The sequence below is a fragment of the Podarcis liolepis genome (genome assembly GCF_965112155.1).
Source record: "Podarcis liolepis genome assembly, chromosome: 17".
In the NCBI taxonomy this organism is placed as follows: domain Eukaryota; kingdom Metazoa; phylum Chordata; class Lepidosauria; order Squamata; family Lacertidae; genus Podarcis; species Podarcis liolepis.
In genome coordinates, this window is record NC_139571.1 from 7,698,562 (window position 1) to 7,719,857 (window position 21,296).

At 44.1% G+C, this 21,296-nt stretch overlaps 1 protein-coding gene across 1 annotated transcript in view; it reads left to right on the forward strand.

Moving 5' to 3' along the window:
• The first annotated feature begins 25 nt into the window (after positions 1 to 25).
• The window catches only part of CC2D1A (coiled-coil and C2 domain containing 1A), a 50,375-nt gene continuing 29,104 nt past the window's right edge, over positions 26 to 21,296 (forward strand). Inside the window, exons 1-13 of the mRNA XM_083482931.1 lie at positions 26 to 1,092; positions 2,635 to 2,743; positions 6,016 to 6,148; positions 7,328 to 7,437; positions 8,547 to 8,621; positions 10,348 to 10,485; positions 11,618 to 11,990; positions 13,651 to 13,775; positions 14,101 to 14,173; positions 15,812 to 15,928; positions 17,433 to 17,563; positions 18,854 to 18,926; positions 20,977 to 21,095. Of these exons, the coding sequence (XP_083339057.1) occupies positions 2,687 to 2,743; positions 6,016 to 6,148; positions 7,328 to 7,437; positions 8,547 to 8,621; positions 10,348 to 10,485; positions 11,618 to 11,990; positions 13,651 to 13,775; positions 14,101 to 14,173; positions 15,812 to 15,928; positions 17,433 to 17,563; positions 18,854 to 18,926; positions 20,977 to 21,095 (1,524 nt within the window). The 5' untranslated portion in view covers positions 26 to 1,092; positions 2,635 to 2,686. The remainder of the gene's footprint in view (positions 1,093 to 2,634; positions 2,744 to 6,015; positions 6,149 to 7,327; positions 7,438 to 8,546; positions 8,622 to 10,347; positions 10,486 to 11,617; positions 11,991 to 13,650; positions 13,776 to 14,100; positions 14,174 to 15,811; positions 15,929 to 17,432; positions 17,564 to 18,853; positions 18,927 to 20,976; positions 21,096 to 21,296) is intronic.

Consider the following 21,296-nt stretch of genomic DNA (forward strand, 5'->3'; position numbering starts at 1 on the left):
GCCAATTCTACTCCTCCCGCCTCGCCCCCACCATCGGTTTTCCTAGAGCTAGGAAAAAGGGTAGAACGAACACCTCTTGGTTTCTGGTGTTATTCGGGGACCCTTTTCCAAGGGTGGCAAAACACACAGACAACCGCAAGCAGCTAAGAGCAAGTTTATCCTGTCGCTGTATCTTTCAGTGTTCGTTGCAAACTGCTCTTCTTCTCTGCCTTACCGCCTGCTATATGGAGAAAAAGTGACGCGTGGCCAAAAGTGCAGGTTTGGTGAAAGGAAGTATCCTTCAGCCTCAGCCTGCCCAGCTGCAATAGCGGGGAAATAAATCTGAACTATGCCAGGCTATGGCAGCGCGGCTGCAACGTCTCTCAGCTGGCCTCCCCGCTCCGATTTCCAACCGGAGAGCGATAAAAAGGAGGCAGCGATGCCTCCGGCTGCCAGTTGCTGGGAATCAAGAACGGGAAAAAGAGCTGCTCCTGCGCTCAGGTTCTGCGCACGGGCTGCAGAAGTGTGCATGCCCACGAAAGCTCATACCAATAACAGACTTAGCTGGTCTCTAAGGTGCTACTGGAAGGATTTTTTTTTATTTTGTTCTTAGGGCAGTTTTCCCCGCCCAGTGCAGGAAGCACTTGCGAAGCAATATTGTCCTTTTTTATTTATTAAAAAAAGTTACTAACTAAATGCAGTAAAATACGGCTTGCATTGGGGTTGGGGAGGCACAATGTTCTGCCTTTTGTTCCAAATTTTGGCCTGCCAGGCTTCAGCAACTGACATCGCCACGCTTCCCTCCGCGATCTCTGTCTGCGGACAGCGAATGGAAAAGCCTGCCGTAAAGCCCGACGGGCGCCGTCGCGCGGTGTCGTGCTCGCGACGGAGCCGTAAAGCAAGTCGGGGTTGACGGGCTAGTCACGGAAAGAAGCCGGAAGTGCGTGTGGCGAGAGCGAGAAGGGCTGGACCCCAACTTTTGCGTGCGGTGTCGGGGGCGAAGGCCGAGGAGCCGGGCAGCGACAGGGGCCCTTGCCACTCTCTGGCTAGCGGCGCAGCCTTCCAAGTCCCTTCGCATGCGCGGCCCGGTTATCCTCACAACACTCCCGTAAGGTAGGCCAGCATTATTGTTTTTAGGAAGAGAAGCGGCGGGAGAAACATGAACCGGTGATGTTTTATCTGCAAGCCGCCTTGAGTCCCTGGTCAGGGGAAAAGGTGGGGTAAAAATAAATAAGTATAGAATGATAACAATGTCCAGATCTATAATTTTGGCTGTCACCCTGTGCATGTTAATAATAATAATAATAATAATTAATTAATTTATTATTTATATCCCGCCCATCTGCCTGGGTTTCCCCAGCCACTCTGGGCGGCTTCCAACAAAACACTAAAATACAATAACCTATTAAACATTAAAAGCTTCCCTAAACAGGGCTGCCTTTAGATGTCTTCTAAAAGTTTGGTAGTTATTTTTTTACCCGAGAATAAGTCCCATGGAACACATTGTCCAACATCCCCCCACCGCCCCCGATGGGTTTTATGGAGTGTTCTAATTAAAAATCTCTCCTTAAGCAAGCCACTGTCTTCCACCTTCAGTGGGATTATAATAATGTTGTAATCGTATCAACTTAATGCATTGTGAATTGTTTTGAAGACTCGAAAGCATATTTTTTTTAATGTGGACACATATTTTTTAAAAAAACAGACTCAAAAGTACTACGGTGGTACCTTAGTTTAAAAACAGCTTAGTTTATGAACAACTTGGATTAAGAACGCTGCAAACCCAGAAGTAGGTGTTTTGGTTTGCAAACCTTGGCTTGGAATAAGAACATGTTTCACTTCCTGTTGAATGTGTTCCATTTGTAAATTGATCCCCCCCCCCCGCTGCTATGGGAAAACACACCTTGGTTTAAGAATGCTTTGGTTTAAGAACGGACTTCCAGAACAGATTAAGTTCGTAAACCATGGTACCACTGTATACGTATTCATTCTAGACATTGTTAAGATTAATGGCAGGGATGGTGAGGCTTTCTCCTAAGAGTGAAAGAAGGGGAGGGAAAGTATGTGGGGTTAGTGTTGTGTTTGTTATTATGTTGTTTGTGTTTTTATTCTGTAAACCACCCTTTGAGCCTTGGATGAAGGGTGGTATATAAATCAGTCAATCAAACAAACAAATAATAAAACTGTGGCTGGCTAGGAGTGATGTGGGCAGACAGATAAGACAGGCATAGTAGTGTAGGCATTTGAGGCGAGTAAGATGGAAAGCAGTGGCAGTGGGCTTAGTAGCCTGATGTTATGTGCATTAGCTTGGCAGTAAATCCTATTGAGGCTTATTCCCGGTGATTTCAGCCGTACTGAATTCAATGGAACCAATGTATGTGATTAGTGTTGGCACTGCAATGAGCTTCAGGATTTGTTTGCAAGTAAGCACACATAGGATTGGGCTGCATGGCACCAGACAGAAGAGAAAAACAGAGGAGGTATAGTGGCACATATTTCATGACTTAGTTGTGTGCAACACTCTTGTGGTTTTCCGGAAGCGCTTTGGAAAAGCAGTGGGGGCTGGGCAACCATCAGCAGAAAAGGGAGATAATGCGGATAACTGGAATGAGGGAAACAGGGACAACTTCTGACTGATCCCATTAAAATATCCAGCTCCATCTGGCCTGATGCTGTCTTGCACTGACTGAGAACAGAACAAAGAGAAATGAACAGGAACAGGAAGCCACCTTCAGGAGGCAAAGGCGCTGCCACACCTAGACAGGTAAGTTGCTATCCTCTTTTTCTGTGGTGTGATCTGTCTTAGGTGCTCTTTCTTGAAATCACTTTGTTTTAGGCTGTTAGATGCTACTTTCACATCTTGAGCACTATGAAATAACAATGTGTACACACAACAGGTCCTCTTCTGCCACTCTTGTTTTATGCCCATAGTGTGTAATCCTTCTGCCACAGGAAATCTTGTTTTGTAGCAATATAATTCTAAATGCTCCTGAGTAAATGTCTCCTCATGCTTATGTTGCAGAAAGACTTTTGTAGTCTTTCTGTTTCTAGTTGCCCATACCAGCTTAAGCCTATTGTAAGCCTCACTATTCCCCATGCATGCATGGAGGGGCTGGCCCTCCCCAAAGAGGCAAATCTGCAAATAACATAACTTTTTCAGGTTGTACAACCTGCGAAGCTAACAGTCAATCTAACTGGGTTAAAAATACAACTTTACTTACCTTTTTAAAATAAGAGCATAGACTCTAATAAAGAAGTTTGATAATGTTTTTAAAAGCATTGTATATGACTCTGTCATAAGCATAAATGTCTCTAACAAATGTTAACTTACTGGGTTGCCAGATGCACAATTTGTCCCTAGTGCTTCTGCTTTTTAGGGTTTCCAGCTTACTGAAACCATGTTTAAAGATACAAGATGCATTTTAATTGTAACAGTATCATTAGATGCTGCACCAATAAAAAATTGGCAAGGTTGTGACCCAGCTGTGTTGTGGTTAGAGGACAGAGTGAGAAGTGGGAGAGAATGTGTGATGAGCCTTCTTCACTGCTTTGTAAACTGGCGGTAGGTGTGGCAGAGCAACAAGTTCGTTCATAGCCTGCTTGCGAGAGGAATTATTGTGCAAAATGCTTCCTTGTTCTGGAGCTGTTTTCCAAGATGTTAATGTGGGTGTGACTTGGGTGTGTTCTGAGTTTAGTCCACCCTTTTAGATTCCAGTAGGCAGAGCAAAGCAGCATAATGTAGGGCAATTATATTTCAGTGTAGTCTCGCTGTTGAAAATCCTTCACGTATGTGACAGTGGCATAGCATTCCTTAGCAAATAGAGAAATCTCTGAAGGCTGTTTCCTCAGCTGGTGGATTAATAAGGGCTGAGTAAATAGGCCCTAGTTGAAGGGAACAAGCACTTGCCTAGGGCACCAGGCTCCTGTGCAACAAGTAAAAATTGTGATGCAATGAAAGTTCAGTTAATAGATCAAGTACAACGTTAGGACAATTTAAATGTTAGAAACGCCCCCAATAATATGGTAGCCAGTAGAGTAGCATCAATTCTGATAGTAAAAATAACATATAATTCTGTCAGTAGACTCATAATGTCATTTATGTTCCCATGAGAACTAGTACTTTTGTTGCAATAAGTATCCATACAATATGCTCACATATTATTGCTTAATAATATTTAAGGCAGAAGTCTCTGTTCTACACTGCAAGAGGTAGTTAAAGGAATCTGTATTTTTTAGAAAAGCTAAAGGGGTTGTAAAACACATATCTTCTTTGAGGTGAGCTTCAGACGCACCCCCCCCATATTGTATCCAAGCTTGACATAATTTCTCTGGCATCTCTAGATCTAACATGCACATTATTCAGGCAGGTTTGTGTGGTTACTTCTGTGGTTATGAAGGAACACTACTCTTGTTACAGAGAAATGAAACTCTAAGTTCCATTGGGGCAAGACTTCATCTCACGTTCCATCTATTGCCATTCTATACCCTGCTGCAGGGTTCTACATGCTGGCAATATCTTACCAGAAAGGCAGTTTGTCTACCATTATTAGTCTTCTCTGTAACTCACAGATAAAGGATGCATAACATATAGAATAAGAGAACAGGAAGAAAATACGTTTAAAGAAGATCGGAAAACATTTATTGACTATATGGAAAATAATTCAGTGTACAGCTGAAAACGCTGTCAGCATTAAGATAAATTCAACAGTGTAAATAAGTTTTGATGGATGCAATAATGGAAAACAGATTGGTATAGTTTTTGTAAAATATGCGGGGATATAAGATATGTAAAATTAACCATGGAAAGAGAAGAAGGGAAGTCATTGATATCTTAAGTAGGTAAAATGTTTATTTGAAATTGTAAAACAGAAAATTTAATAAAAATTATATTATTTTTTTTAAAAACTAAAGTGTGTATGTACACCTGGGGGGTGCGGGGGATAAAGGAGGCATACCCTGTTGGGAATGCTCCAGGGAATGCCTGGGCAGTGATGAGACACAACATGAATGTGAATGAAGACTGTGCCCCAGAAAGCGCTGCAAGATGCAAGGAATCTGTGGCTGGTGCTCAGGGGTTTCTTGGCAGACAAATCAATGTTGTGAGAGTTCCCACATGGTATGAAGTTTGAAAAATGCTGCACGGGGTCATATCCTTTTGTGGCTATCATTGATATTTCATAAGAAAATGAAAGAATTAGAACGTAATGAAGATTTGTTTCTTTCTTTGTTGGTTTGTTTTAAATCAAAGGAATAGTCACCAAAATCAAAAACACATAAGCTATATACATACGTACCTCTGCCCAATGTTTCAGCTGAAAAGGTTCCCGGAGTGGCTTACATATACAGTGGTACCGCTGTTTAAGAACAGTCCAGTTTAAGAACGATTTGGTTTAGAAACTCGGGAAAACTGGAAATAGTGTTCCGGTTTGCAAACTTTACGTCAGTCTAAGAACGGAATCCGAATGGTGGAAGGACACCGGTGGCGGGAGGCCTCATTAGGGAAAGCGTGCCTCGGTTTAAGAATGGTTTTGGTTTAAGAATGGACTTCTGGAACGGATTAAGTTCGTAAACCGAGGTACCACTGTAATCAATTTTAAAAGACAATCCAAAAAACAAAACACAAAAGGAAAAAGGCTGAGGAAAATTGTCTTCCCCAGCTTGGATGGAGGCTAATGCTGGTACTTAAACATGCACACAAGCAGTGTTTCTGCTAATACAGTCATTAGTTTACAACAACAACAGCAACAATTTATTTATCCCCAGCCACTCTGGGCGGCTCCCAACAGAATATTAAAAACATGACAAAAGATCAAACATTAAAAACTTCCCTAAACAGAAGTGCTTTCAGATGTCTTCTAAAAATCAGATAGTTGTTTATTTCCTTGACATCTGATGGGAGGGCATTCCACAAGGTGGGCGTCGCTACCGAGAAGGCCCTCTAAGATCAGTATCAACAAATACTATCCATAAAGCATGAACATCACAAAGTAAGTCTACAGCACTCTTCATGACAAAGTTGTACCTCATTTCCTGTAGATGGGTTTGCTGTTGGATTTTTCACCCGAAGGTTTGATGGCCAGTGATGGGGAGGATGATCACGAACTGGAGGCTGAATTCCTGGCCATTGTTGGAGGCCAGCCAGATCCAAAACGGAAACCAAATGGAAAAAGTAAGTGGTTGCCAGGCCCTTGTAGTGTTGCCTGTTGCTTAAGAAAGTGACTTGAGCGCTATGGAGTGTGTGACTGTGTGTATGGGGTGCATCTTGAGCCCAAGACACAATCTGTCACCCAACTCTGCACTAAAAGGGGGAGCTACCTATAACATGTCCTTCCCTTCCTCTTTATCTCTGTGCTTCCTTTGAACTCTTGAAATAGCCTGAATTTCCCATCCCTCCCATTGGATATTATAGACGGCTCTTCAGGCTGCACAAATTTCCCACTCAGCCCCCACCTTTATGCTGCTGAGCAGTGATTGTTTTGGGCTGCAGTACTAGGGAAACGGGTGGCGCTGTGGGTTAAACTACAGAGCCTAGGACTTGCCGATCAGGTCAGCAGTTCGAATCCCTGCGATGGGGTGAGCTCCCATTACTCGGTCCCTGCTCCTGCCAACCTAGCAGTTCGAAAGCACATCAAAGTGCAAGTAGATAAATAGGTACCACTCCGGCGGGAAGGTAAATGGCGTTTCTGTGCGCTGCTCTGGTTCGCCAGAAGCGGCTTAGTCATGCTGGCCACATGACCCGGAAGCTGTATGCCCGGCTCCCTTGGCCAATAAAGCGAGATGAGCACCGCAACCCCAGAGTCGGCCACTACTGGACCTAATGGTCCAGTACCTTTACCTTTACTAGGAACTTTGTACTACTTTTTTGGGGTAACTGTCAAGAACAGTTGGCCACCTGCTACTTCAATGGCGATGCCACAGTTCACCTTAGGCTTGGCCACCACCACCTTTGACCTCTCCCCACATCAGCATGGACCCCAGTCATGCATCTTGGGGCCTCACTGCAAGTGAGGGCACCCCTTCACCCCCCCATTCAAACTCTACTTTTGGCATTGCCAAAGGCCTCCTTTATCATTTTGAAGCAAAGCCAGTAGACACGTCCAACTACTCCCAAGTGCTTGATGAAAGAATCTATTAAAAATTTGCAAGTTTCAAACAACTAGAATCTTTTCCTCTGAGTACTCCTTTTCCCTGGTCTTCTGATGGCTCTGTTGTTGTTTATTTAATTATTATTTTTCTCCGCTAAGCATTTGCAGTTGTTTCAAAACCTGTTCTGAAATCCCTTTTGGACCAATCTTGAGTTGATTTTGTGACATGTGATAACGGTCCATTGTTTGCTTTTTCTCTCTAGCTCCTTTGCCAATGGAAGCTATTGAAAGAATGGCTGCTTTCTGCATGAAGGACCTCGACGAAGAGGATGGGGTAGAAGAGGAAGATTTGGAAGATGACGACGAACTCTTGGTAAAAAAATTCTTGGAGGATACTGTGGGGAGGAGGCGGTTGGAGACTGACAGTGGTATTACGTGGATAGAGAAGGGAATTGCCAAAGTGGTGAGGCAGGGGCAGGCTAAGACGGATCCTCTGAGAAGAAGGGGAAAGCCTGCTAAATGGAGAACTGGAGGTTGTTCTGGGCACGTGGAGGAGAATAATAGAAAGCATATAAGCATTAATGAGAGAGGAGACAAAAGTGGTTTGTGGGTGCAGGAAAGACAGTTTCAGTTGGTATTATGGATCGCAAGTCGATTGGGTGTTCTGGGGAAGATGTGCAGGAGAGGAACTAGGGATGGTACCAGGGCCGTCTTTAGCAGATGTGGCGCCGGGGTGCAAATATCCGCCCAGCGTCCCCAAATTACCATAGGTAGTGTTTGGGTGGCCATAGCTGCACACTTGCCAGCCATCGGGGGGGGCAACTCTTCCCCCATGCCACTGCGGGAGAGCGATCCTCGAAGAGGCCTGGGAGGGAAGTTGCGTGCCCGCCAGCCATATGGTTGGCGGGGCACAGCTTCCATCCATAGCTGTCAACTTTCAGATTTGAAAATAAGGAATCAGCAGCCTCGAAAATAAGGGATCAGCAGCATAACTGTCAACTTTCGGATTTGAAAATAAGGGATCAGCGGCCTCACCTGTCCCGGAGACAGTCTATGGGATATCTAACAATCCGGAGAAGCAGCAGGAAACGGCGCTGAGATAAGGGAATTTCCCGCAAAAAAAGGGAAGGTTGGCAGCTATGCTTCCATACTAAGCCTCTGCGGGGATCACTCTCCTCCTGAGGAGGCTTGGGAGGCAAGCTGCATGCCTGCCAACCTTATGGTTGGCGGGGCGCAGCTGGTGGGCATGCGGGGAAAGGGGAGGCCGCCAGCAAAGCTGCACAGCTCCCCAACTGAGAGGCTGGTGCCCTGGTGCGACGCACCACTAAGCCCTATGGGAAAGATGGCTGTGGATGGTACAGTTCTGGGTGGATGAAAAGGGGAAAGATGGGGGCAGATAAAGCTTTGCTTCAGATTTTGTCAGTCTTTCCTTGAAGACTACAAAATTTGAATGTATTATCACTATTGTTCTCTTCCATGTAGGCTGAACTCAATGAAGTCCTTGAGGAAGATGCTGAAACCAAGGATGCTCCAACACTTTCTCCTGCTCCTGTTAAGGTGCAAACCTCCCTTCCGGCTTGGGTTTCTTCCTCTTTTCTTCTTGTTGGGCACTTTTTAAATTGCAGATGAAACTGATGTTGAAGAATTTCGTTCTTTCCCTTGGACTTGTTAGCACTAGTTGATAACCCACAGGCCAGTAGCCAATTTTGCAGTCTTGCTTGTAAATACAAGGGAGCAGTAAGCAGGACTTCCAGCTCTCATGTATCTCATAAAACAAAAAGCTCTGTCGAGATTGCTAAGAACGTGTGTAGCAGCTAAGGGGAAGAGCTGTAATCTGGAGAGTCCCATGTTCAAATGTTGCTTTAGTCGTGAACTTGCTGGTTGGTCTTTGCACTAAGGGAGGGAGGGGAGGGAGCAAACCCGTGGCCCCCCAGGAGTTACTGGACTGCAACTCCTATATTTTCTTTTTTAATGCAATGTATTAATTTTATAATAACCACACAAAAAATCAAACCATAATTTTTAGCTCATCTGTATATACAAACCACAACATCACCATACCCTTGACTTCCCTCCACTCCCCCTCTCGGTTCCATTGTTTTCTTCTTATTCATGCACGTCCATAAAGCCTTATATTCTTGACAGTCCAATTTTAAAACCTTATTCATCTCATTACAAGTGGCTTTTAAAAGTTCAACTAATGTAGAAATCTATACACAGAGCTTTAAAAATGCATTAAATATTTCCCTTTTTAAAAAATCAAAGTCCTTTCTTTCTTGGGTTTCAAATTACCTAATTTGTCCTGCATAGTTCACTAATTTATTTTGCCAACCTTCTTTATCTTCTTTGGTGGTGGCTTCTTCCTTCTGTGGGCACAACTCCTATATTTCCTGACCATTTGCCATGATGACTGAGGCTGATGGGAGTTTGGAGTCCCAACAGCAGTTGGAGGACCACAGGATAGACTTCTCAACCTTATCCTCACCCAGCTGTAATAGAGGAATGGCAACAGTGTTCTACACCACAGGGCAGTTGCTGTAACGCTTAATGACATAGTGTGCATGTGCGTGAAGTGCTTTGGACTTCTCTGCAGCAGGAGTGGGCCCCCTTTTTAAACCAAAGGGAGGGCTGCATTTGCTTCTGGGCAACCTTCCCACGGCCACATGCTAGTGATGGGCAGGGACAGAGGCAAAAGCGGGCATGGCAGCAAAGGTAAATGGTAACTTTCGGTTTCTAAGCACACTCTCACATTCCTCTCTGTCTTCCATTCAGACAAACAAGAGGCGTTATTGGAATTCAAGTAGGCACTTAGGGTGCAAAACGGGGCCAGTGAAGAGAGTGGTGCTAATAATAATAATTTAATGATTTATTAAAGAATAACTGTTAACTAATAGCTAACAGAGAGAGCTTTAGGGAGTCCAAATCCTTAAAACAGCCTCATATAGTAGATCCATAATAATAATTAAGGCTTAGGATGATAGCAAGAGATTGCAGCTTTGACAATGAGGTAATGACTTCTGTTTTTCATACTGAGAGTATGCTCTCTTTTTCCTTCTATAAAATGATCTTGCTCCAGTTGCATTATAGTGCACAGACAGGTGGGTGTTTCTGCAGGGGCGTGGAGGGACAAGGCCACTTACTTCCTTGCCCAGCGTCTGGAACTGTTGGGGCGGGGGGCATGGCATCAGATGTGCAATGTCTTGTACAGATCAGCAGTGGACCAATGTGGGGATTGGGTTTGTTTTTTCCCTGGGAAAAAATGGTCTGTTTCGTGCTTTCCCAGACAAATAATACCCCTGCTGATTCCAGCAGCACGGAATCCGTTTTGCTAGAAAGACTGGCCATGTACAAAGCTGCAGCTGCTAACGCAAAGCAAGCCAACGAAAGCTCCAAAGTGCGTCGCTATGAAAGGGGGATCAAGGTAAGCCACCAGATATTCACCGAAATATAATTTTGAAATTTGGCAATCAGATCTTCTAGGTTTTGTATGAAAAACTATCAGAAATTGAATTTTTTAATACCGTATTTACTCAAGTCTAATGCACACTTTTTTTGCCAAATGATGCTGCCAAAAATTGGGTGCACATCAGATTCAATGGAACATTAAAGGTAATGTTCCTGGCCGTTAGGTCCAGTCACGAACGACTCTGGGGTTGCGCGCTCTTCTCGCTCTATAGGCCAAGGGAGCCAGCGTTTGTCCGCAGACAGCTTCCGGGTCATGTGGCCAGCATGTCTAAGCTGCTTCTGGCAAACCAGAGCAGCTCACGGAAATGCTATTTACCTTCCCGCTGGAGCGGTACCTATTTATCTACTTGCACTTTGACCATGCTTTCGAACTGCTAGGTGGGCAGGAACAGGGACCAAACAACGGGAACTCACCCCGTTGCGGGGATTTGAACCGCCAACCTTCTGATCGGCAAGCCCTAGGCTCTGTGGTTTAGACCACAGTGCAACTCGTGTCTCATGGAGCATTAGACTTGAGTAAATACGCACCTTGCTACCAGCTCCTGCTAGCTAGCGGTGAGAAGCAGGCTCTGTCCCACCCATCAGTGGAGAGGTTTAAAGGACTCTGCACCTTGTTGCCGGTTCGCACTAGAATGTGAGAGGGGAGAGATGAAAGCAATCTCAGGGTCCACTCTTGATCTCTAAGCTACAGTAAGCCATTACACCTGCACTGGCCCTTACCATTAGGGTGTAAGGAAAGAGTTACAGCCTTGGCAGAAATAGGAGGCAGCAGTACCAAACATGAGGAGATCTTGTGTCTGATTAGATGAGCAAGGATGTAAAAAAAAATGGAAAGGTTTGAGCAAGAGTTTGAAGTCTTGAAGGTAGGGGCAACAATGTGATGGATGTGAAGACTTAAAGGAAGCCAGTGGGAATTTCTTTTAAATTTTTCTAAAGACGCAGATGGAGGCTTTAGAGCGATGTGGGGGAAAAATATTTTGGTATGTGTGAAATACATAGGTTTCTGAGTGGGGAAAGCCCTCTCATTCTCAGCTTGTGTTTTAAGTTTCTGAAATGTGCATGTTACACTATATACATTCTTCCCTCAGACTCTGGAAAACTTGTTGACTTCTGTGAAGAAGGGCAAAAAGATTGACGAAGATGAAATTCCTCCACCAGTGTCTACAGGAAAGGTCTCAAATTCCCAGCAGCAGGGCTCTCCTTTGGAGACAGCTCCAGCCTCACAGGTCTCCTCCGCCTTGGATGAAACTACAATTGCTGCCAATCACCTTCCTCCAGAGTCAACTCCTGCGGCTCCTGAGCAACCACCTTCTCGAACACTGCCTCTACCTGAACTATCCCCCAAGCTGCCACCACCAGTACTTCCAAAACCAAAGATTTCTCCAGCTCCTCCTGTGTCACTTAGATCCCCGGAGGCTCCACAAGAAAAATCTGCCGTTGTGGCACCTTCCCCTTCTTTGGGTTAGTACTTAATGCAAACATGCAGCATAAAAAAGATCAAGAGAGAGATGTTTGACGGGTGATTGGGGTGGCTGTGGAAACCCAGTCAGAAGGTTGGGGTATAAATAATAATAATAATAATAATAATAATAATAATAATAATTATTATTATTATTATTATTATTATTACTACTACTACTACTACGACGACAACAAACATATTTCACCATGGGTTAAAGGAGGGGTTGCCAAGTAATGATGATGATGATGATGATGATGATTTATTATTTATACCCTGCCCATCTGGCTGGGTTTCTCCAGCCACTCTGGGCGGCTTCCAACAAAATATTAAAATACAATAGTCTGTTAAACATTAAAAGCTTCCCTAAACAGGGCTGCCTTCAGATGTCTTCTAAAAGTCTGGAAGTATTTTTTCTCTTTGACATCTGGAGGGAGGGCATTCCACAGGGCGGGTGCCACTACCAAGAAGGCCCTCTGCCTGGTTCCCTGTAAGTTGGCTTCTCGCAGCGAGGGAACTGCCAGAAGGCCCTCGGCACTGGACCTCAGTATCCGGGCAAAATGATGGGGTGCCTTCCAGGTGTTTCTTGGACTCAAGTCCCATCAGCATAGCCAGCAACTGGGATGATAGGGGTTGTCGTCTAGCAACATCTGGAGGGCTATGGGGTCCCCACCTCTAGGTTAAAGCTATGTTTAGCCTTGACTTGTTTTTCAGAACTGTTTTTAGCCTGGTAGTCAAGTAGGTGTCACAAACAGGACCTAAACAGGGACCCCAGGTTCAAATTCTTACGGTGCTCATTGGATGGGTTTGGACACTCTACTGTCTTTCAACCCACCTTTGATGTCAGAGAACTCAGTAGGAATGGGCTTTGTGATTTCTAACAAGAAATCACAAACTGAATCAAAACCAATTGAAGCACTAGAGAAAATGGAAAAAAGTTATTTTCTTTAAAAATATACAAATATCATGTAACTTTGGTTCTTTCTTTGCCCTGCCCCAATGAATAGGAGCTATCCTTTTATTTTTCATGCTCTAGTCAGCTGTGTTTTGGCTGGTACAATTTAGTTTCAACACTTTAAAAAGTGGTGTCACCACTTCCAGTCGCTTTGGATTGGATTGTGTGGGGGAATGACATGAATGAAAAGAAAACCCCACGCTAATACATCATGGTTAATGACTGTATTTCTTCTTTATGTCATTTGATGCTGTAACCAGCCCCGTGACCTAAAGGTGAAGGTCAGGACAGAAATTTTAATTAGAGATACATTAATTAAAACCCTATTTAGACAACCTGTGCCCCAAACATAATGGCAAGGATGCCAAGAGTCCTTCAGTTTGCTGCATGCACTCACATCACTTACATTTTGCCTTGTGTTTCTCTAACGGCTGATCCTCGTGGCAAGTTGCTTTTGAAACTGATGGGAACCTCAAGAGCAGTTTGTTTAATGCCATGTGGGATGGAGGACTGAAAAAGAATCTCACAGGGACACACAGCCCAAGTTGTTCTCTGGAATCCCAGTCTGTCAGATCGCTTTGACAGGGATGTGCAACAGCATGTTCTGCATCACTGTCTTGCTAGTGGTGATCTCTGTTAGCTGCTCCGGGAGCCTTTTTGACTACAGAACACACTTAAAATGCTTTGCAAAATCTGCTTCTCCTCAGATTCCAAAAGCTCTAGTACCCAGGTGCTGCTGCAAGCCAGACAGCGGGAATACAAGCTGGCTGCTCTGCGGGCTAAACAGGAAGGCAGCATTGAAATGGCTACTAAGTACTACCGCATAGCCAAGGTAAGTGCACTTCTACAGCAAGACAGAGGTCCTTTTTGCAAGAGGGCAGGAAAAACAGTGGTCCGTGGGGAGAACGATTGTCACCAAAGTTGCTATCTCTTTCTGCAGACCCTCTCAAGTGTCCCTATTTTCCAGGGCCATCCCTGATTTAGAGAAGCTGTCCCGATTTCTGATTTGATCCCAGAATGCCTGGCTTCTCCTTGGGGTGTCCCTATTTTCATTGGAGAAATGTTGGAGGGTGTGGAGTTATCCGACCCCAGAGCCGTCTGAAAGCAATCCTGTATAGGGAATTTATACAAGTAACGTTTATGGTAATGTTTTTCAGAGCCTTGACCCTCTTTTAGCATCTGTGGGTAAAGGAGAGGCGGTGGATCTCAGTCACCTGCCTCCACCTCCAGGTAAGAATAGTTGGGTCTTCCAAGTTGTGTCCCCTGTGCATGAGCTTTGGTTCTCTCCATATCATTTGCTACCAAACTTCCTTGTAGAGATATGGCACACCAGTTCTACTTCTAGTAAAAAGCAGGTAGAAGTGCATTGATTAATTCCATAATATGAAATAGCTAGCTAATCCAAAATGTAATCCCAGTTATATTTTATGAATTGAAACTCTTGAATCAGATGTTTCCTGTCTTCCCAACCTGAAACACATGCCATTACAAAAATTCTAGAATAATCCTTGTGGGACAGTCACTCCTGATTCAGGTAACTTAACAAGACTTCTGGTAGTAATAATAATAATTTTATTTACAGTGGACACGGGTTGCGAACGTGATCCATGCGGGATGCACGTTCTCAACCCACAGCGTTCGCAACCCATGTCTGTGCATGTACGGGTTGCGATTTGGTGCTTCTATACATGTGCAAAGCGCGATTGCTGAAACCCGGAAGTAACTAGAGGTATGACTGTATACCCTTCCCATCTGGCTGGATTTCCCCAACCACTCTGAGCTGCTTACAGTACATATAAAACATAATCAAACATCAAACATGAAAAGATGGCAAGGTGGTAAGATGGCAATGGCAGCAGCCACCCCAGTTGAGCCCCCATTCAAGGTTACTAACTCAGGTGCAAAGGGAAAGCTGATGCAGCCAGTACTGGCTTCACAGTCTTCAGGAAGCCAAATTCTTCCAAGGATCCTCTCAGGCTGAAGCTTTGTATACATTACCTAGGAATGTCTCAATGAATTTAGTAGGACTTGTTTCTTAATAGACATGCATAGGAACGAGTTGTAAGTGCTTTATTTGTACTATTCTACTCACAAAGCTAACACGAAGAGCTAAGGCATGTTGGTCATCCTCCAGAATGATCACGGTCTAGTCATATGAAGGGAGCTTGAGACTGCTTAAAAAGGATGGAATCTCATCTTTGCTTACGTTGGTGAAAAGTTACATCCCAGATCATTGCATGTTTTTGGCTAGGAGAGTGTTTATCCTTTGTCTTAAGGACTATCAGGAGCAAGATGAATTCCACTTGTTCTAAATGTTTGGTCTGTGTCTTAATCTTGTTAACCTTTCTGTTTCTGGGGTGGGGCATTCAGACAAACAGGAAAGCCTTTCTATGGTGACTGCTCAGTGGTGAGACTTGCCCTTTCTTGTAGCCTGAGAAAGGGAGACAAAATCCCTGAGATTCGCTCACAGCTCAGGCCTACCCTGCCTTTGGATTGAATGATCCCCAAGGCGGCTTGCAATCGTTTGCAGTAATACTCACACTACTTGTACACAAACCACAACCCCTTGCTACTCAACAGCTCTTGGTCTCCTGGCTGACGGCAGGGGCCAGGGTGTGTTTCTCTTCTGCTCTGAACCCTCAGGGCAAAGTGCATTGGAGCAGGGGCATTGCAAACATTTGGTCTTAATAGCTCAGCACTCCATGGGTGTTTGGGGCAGGGTGGTGGTAGAATGCAACATAGAAGTGTTATATTGAAGAGCCCCTGCTGAAAGACTCATTGACTGCTGGTTTCAGTAGGGAAGGGCACTGCCAGCCTATTGTGAATCGGCTTATTGTCATGCAACTGCTAGCTGTTTTTCTTCCACAGATCAGCTGCCCAAGGAGATGTTGTCCCCAAGTGTTCCACAATCCCCTGTAGCTACAGCAACAACACCTCTTGCACAGGCTGCAACCCCACTGGCACCGGGAGTCTCAAGTGCAGGAGGTAAGAACCCAGTAAGGCTTTCTTGCTTCTAGTTGTCCTGAGAATATTGCTTCACTGTGCAGAGCCTGCAGCTCAGCTTCTTCTTGTATAGGCGTTCTGCATCTTTTTTCTTTGGGGCTTTGCTTGCTAGTTTTTCTGCAGGTGGGAAAAGTTCTCTTGGGGTGCAGCCTTCACCCTGTAGTAGACCTGGCCTCTTACGTCACTTGCCTAGTTCTGCTGAGTTAATAGATCTGATTCCCTAGAATTGTATAGGACTTTGCATGATGAATTTGGGTATTTTTCCTGATCTGATTTAGCGTGTTTATTTTACTTGTATTTAATAAAGCTTTAAAACTGAAACTGCCAAGTTTGTCTAGTATTATTTGCAGCTGGCATCTGCTCACTGTTGCTAATGAACTTCTGAAAGGATTTTTTTATTTTGGCAGAAAAATAGAAAACTGCAAAAAAAAATCTGCCTTGTATCACTGACCCCCAAATTCAAAGAATAGTTTTCATCAAGGCCATCTTTTTAACAAATATGTCATGTGTGGAAACTGTTCGGTCTTAAGCATATTTTTGACAGACTGAAGATGATTGATGTGCTCTTACAAGTCTAATAAAGGATCCAGGAGACTTTTGATCTTGACCCAACATAGAAGTTTTAAATGAACGTAGTGTTTTATGTCTAGTGTAGTGGTTTTCAATCTCCTCCCCCCTCCCCTGACCTATAGAAAATTGCTTAGGGCCTCACAAGACCACCTAATAAACTCATATTTTAACAGCCATAAGCTAACTTTTCTAAGATGATGGTTATGCTTCTGGTTTAATGATAAAGAAAAATAGTGCCAGCATCATAATTAAAAACAGTGCCGTATAATGGAAAATCATAGGCTTTCCGTCAGGCCACTGTGAAGAACTTCTTTGACTGGTTAAATTTTAGGGAAAAATTAGAGTGTTGTATTTGGAAAAGCCAGTGCCTTGTCATTCTGGTTGATATATTTGGTCTTGGTAAAAATAAAGGCCCAGGTCCCTCTCAGGAGAAAAAAACCAGTCATGTGCAGGGCCAGGTACAGATATTATGGGCTATTGCGCAGCATTTCAGCGGACCTTCTGAATGGAGCTTAGACCAGTTTGAGAACTTTGGTTCTAAAGAAGGCAAGATCGGTTTGGAGAGGAGTATGGCATATTGTCTCTTTTTTTATATATCTTCAAAACGATGTCATAAATAAGAGGAGAACCCATTCATCTTTCCACCCATGAAGAATGAGAAGCAGTAATTCCTATCCTAAACTCCCAGGAATATAAATTTAGCTAATCAGGTACTGACGTCAACTGCTGGGGATATTCTGCAGCTTTTCTTCCTCAAGCAACATTTGTCCATGCATCTGCCTGCGATGCTGAAGGGATAGGGTAAACTTTCAAGGCACTCACCTTGTTTGAGATAAGCAACCCACCCACCCCTTCCTAGTCTCACTTTCATGCATGCAAGAATGGACTGATATAGAATTGCCTGCTTTGTTTCCAGATGTGCCCCCGCCTCCTCGAGATATTATGGAGGCACTGCAGCAGAGGATGGACAGATACAAGACAGCAGCAGCCCAGGCAAAGAGCAAAGGAGATGACAGGAAGGCTAGGATGCACGAGCGAATTGTGAAGGTGAGGGACCTGCTTTCTTTACGCTTTTGCTCGCTAGCTTTCCTGCTCAAATGTTACATAGCACAGATCTTGTGGCAATACTTACGAGGAGCAAATAGAGAAAAAGCAACTTGCTTCCTGCTGCAGCATAACTGAGTTCATGGTGGCTGGAATATGCTAATAAGTATTTTCCTCTTGCCGCCTAATGAACGGATACAAAATCGTGATGATTTTTGCAGAAAATCACAGTTTCCAGGTGTAGAAACTGAATTAAAATGTTGGTTCTGTTTATTTTGATATTCGGGAATTGTGATCGATAACGAGCATTTGCATCACACATACCACTTGTGTAACTCTTTGGAGGAAATTACTGGCCCTGAGAAATCCTCAAGGATCACCCCCCACAGCAGTCGTAGGTCTCAACATTTTCTTCCCACCCATTCTGCTTTTAGTTTACTATAATTTAGGGAGTCTCCTTGCCCATCCTCAGCGAGCAGGATGTGGCAGAAGGGTGTGTGCTAATGTCATCTTGGTATTATTGCAGCAAAAGGTTTAAAACCCCTTAACATCCAGTCATTTTAACAATTAATTTGTTCTGTTTTTAAATGGTTTTCTATATTTTATTGTATAAGTGGTGTTGTACACAGCCCTGATATTTATGAGAGGGCAGTATATAAATAATTTGATTGATTGATTAAAGCAGGCCAGACTAGAGCCAAAGCTAGTTTTCACTTGCTCTGAAATTCTCCTTGTGCTGCTATCTAATTTAGCTCAAGAACAGAATTCCTGATTGACTATAAGCCCTCTGTTAATTTCATTGGTAGATTAAAAACAAACAGCAGCTAAACAATGCGGTCTGTGCTTTGCTTAAAAATGAGCAACACTTGTAAAATCTGTAGGACTTGGAGATAAAAGTGTTAAAACCCAAGTGGCACTGAAAGAACAGTTCACAATGAGCAAAGTTAAAAAATAGAAATTCAAATGCAGGGCAAGAGATACCAAAAGATGAACTTATTCTACTTACAACTCCAGAAGCAGCAAGCTGGTATGAGCTAAGGATTTGGGTGATTCTAGGATGAGACCCACCCAAGTTACTGCCATTTAAAGCACAGGTGTTTAATGAGTGTACACAAAGCAAACAATTGCTTTGATTAACAATGTTCCTGATAATAAGTAAGCAAATATGCATACTCTCATACCTTGTTTTTTGCTGCAACTATCCCAAGAAAAGTAGCTTTACCCACCCTTTTTCTAGAATGACCATGCTCCCAAATTAGGGATTTCAGCTTCTGTTTTTGTTTCCCTCTTCAGCAATATCAAGAGGCCATCAGAGCTCACAAGGCAGGAAAACCTGTTGAGTTTGCTGACCTCCCTGTTCCCCCAGGTATGTAACTTGCAATCTTGTTATGGAAGTTGGGGAGGCAAGGATGCATCTGGCAAATGCTGCCCTCTTGTGGCAACATCATGTTAGGTTACCCCAAAGTAAAAAAAAAGGTAAAGGGACCCCTGACCATTAGGTCCAGTCGTGACCGACTCTGGGGTTGCGGCGCTCATCTCGCTTTATTGGCCGAGGGAGCCGGCGTATATCTTCTGCGTCATGTGGCCAGCATGACTAAGCCGCTTCTGGCGAACCAGAGCAGCGCACGGAAACGCTGTTTAGTTTCCCGCTAGAGTGGTACCTATTTATCTACTTGCACTTTGACATGCTTTCGAACTGCTAGGTTGCCAGGAGCAGGGACCGAGCAACGGGAGCTCACCCCATCGCGGGGATTCGAACCGCTGACCTTCCGATCGGCAAGTCCTAGGCTCTGTGGTTTAACCCACAGCGCCACCCGCGTCCCAAAGTAACTCCAAAGTAACTCTATCTAAATCAGGCGTGGCCAAACATGGCCCTCCAGAGGTTTTGGGACCACAACTCCCATCATCCCTAGCTAACAGGACCAGTGGTCAGGGATGATGGGAATTGTAGTCCCAAAACAGCTGGAGGGCCAAGTTTGGCTATGCCTGATCTAAATAGATGGCTCTTCTGAGTTTTCTTCTTGGTTTCCACCTTAAGCTTCCATCACACAGGGAGATCTTGGGCATTATAAGAAGCCCCGCCAATAGATGCCGACATCACACTTCTGCTAGCTTCTGCTAGCACAAGAGGGCTCCCCACCCCAACTCATCCCCCCAAGTTGGCTCTGGGGAGTTGGGAAAACCCCCAAAACAGCGTGTAGAAAGAGGAGAGGTCAGATGATTCCATCAGGCAAGCAAGAAATGCTTGCACTGATGGAGCTATCTGCTTAGTGCTGTGTTGATTTCCTCCCTATGCTTCTAACTGCAAAGTTTGTGCCCTCCAGAATGAGACAAAGGGCTCTGCTGGCAATTGATAAGATTGCAGATGAAGGTGGCAGCCCTAAGCAAAATTATTTGGAAGGAAAACGCATTGAAGTGAGTGGCACCTATTTCACATTATCCCAATTAGGGTCAGGGTTTTTAGCATTGTGTTTGCTTTGCTGAAAGCTGAAACTCCGTAAAGAAGGGAAAGGGGGGTATCCAGCAAAAAAACTCAGCCTGACCATGTACATCAGGCTTCCTCAACCTCGGCCCTCCAGATGTTTTTGGCTGACAACTCCCATGACGACTAGCTAGCAGGACCAGTGGTCAGGGATGATGGGATGATGTAGTCTCAAAACATCTGGAGGGTCGAGGTTGAGGAAGCCTGATGTACATTGAAGGGACTGTCGTCAACATGCCCAGTTATCTTTAATATATCATTGCTGGATTTTGCATAGGCTGCTTTGAGAGGTAGTTGGAAAGAAGTTATAAATACAGTGTGCTAATCGTGGCCATGTCCTCCACATTGACTCCTGTAGAATAACTGCAAACTCTGATTTCTTTACTACACATTTGCTCGAACAAATGTGCTTGCATTTCTGTTACTTGTAGAAAGGGAGCAAGGAACAGTGGGGCTGTGAAATCTTTGGCCACTTGAAATCTTGTTTCCTCCTGTCTTCAAAGGCAAAGTAGACATTGCCTTCAGTTTCAAACTGTATATTTACAGCCATGGGCTGGAAATGTGTTTAATTTTTAAAGAACTGGTCTCAGATCCCAAAGAAGCTGACTTCTTCACTCAGTACCAAATCCTTTGCTTACACACACACTTCTGGGTGCCATAGATCCAATTAATTTTATAATGAATGATTTTAGAGTGTTGTTTGTGCTGTACTTTTGTACTGTTTTATTGTTGTTAGCCGCCCTGAGCCCGGCTTCGGCTGGGGAGGGCGGGATATAAATAAAATGTTTCTGAACTACATCTCCCATCAACCCCAGCAAGCATGCCCAGTGGCCCAGGATGATGGGAATTGTAATACAGCAACCTCTGGTATATGCCTGCAGACATTTAGCAGTAGCTTTTGCCTTCTAATCAGTCACTATGTCATCTTTGGCAGGGTTCCCTCCAATCCAAGGAATGGAATCTTCACCAGGAGATCAAAGCTTTGTGGGGATCCTCGAAACAGCCATGAAACTAGCCAATGAGGAGGATGAAGATGCTGAGGAGGCAAAAAAGGTTGGGTTGTGTGCTAGTCCTGATTGAATTTGTGGTTTGTTTTTTTTATAAGTCATAATTCAAAAAATCATATTAGCAACTCATAAAGGAAACAGTTCATAAGAAGTAAGCAAGGAGGCCAAAAAGGAAGTCTTTTATTTTATTGTTTGTTATATTTTATGTTATGTTTATGTTTATGTCCAATGGTGGTGGATTTGTTTA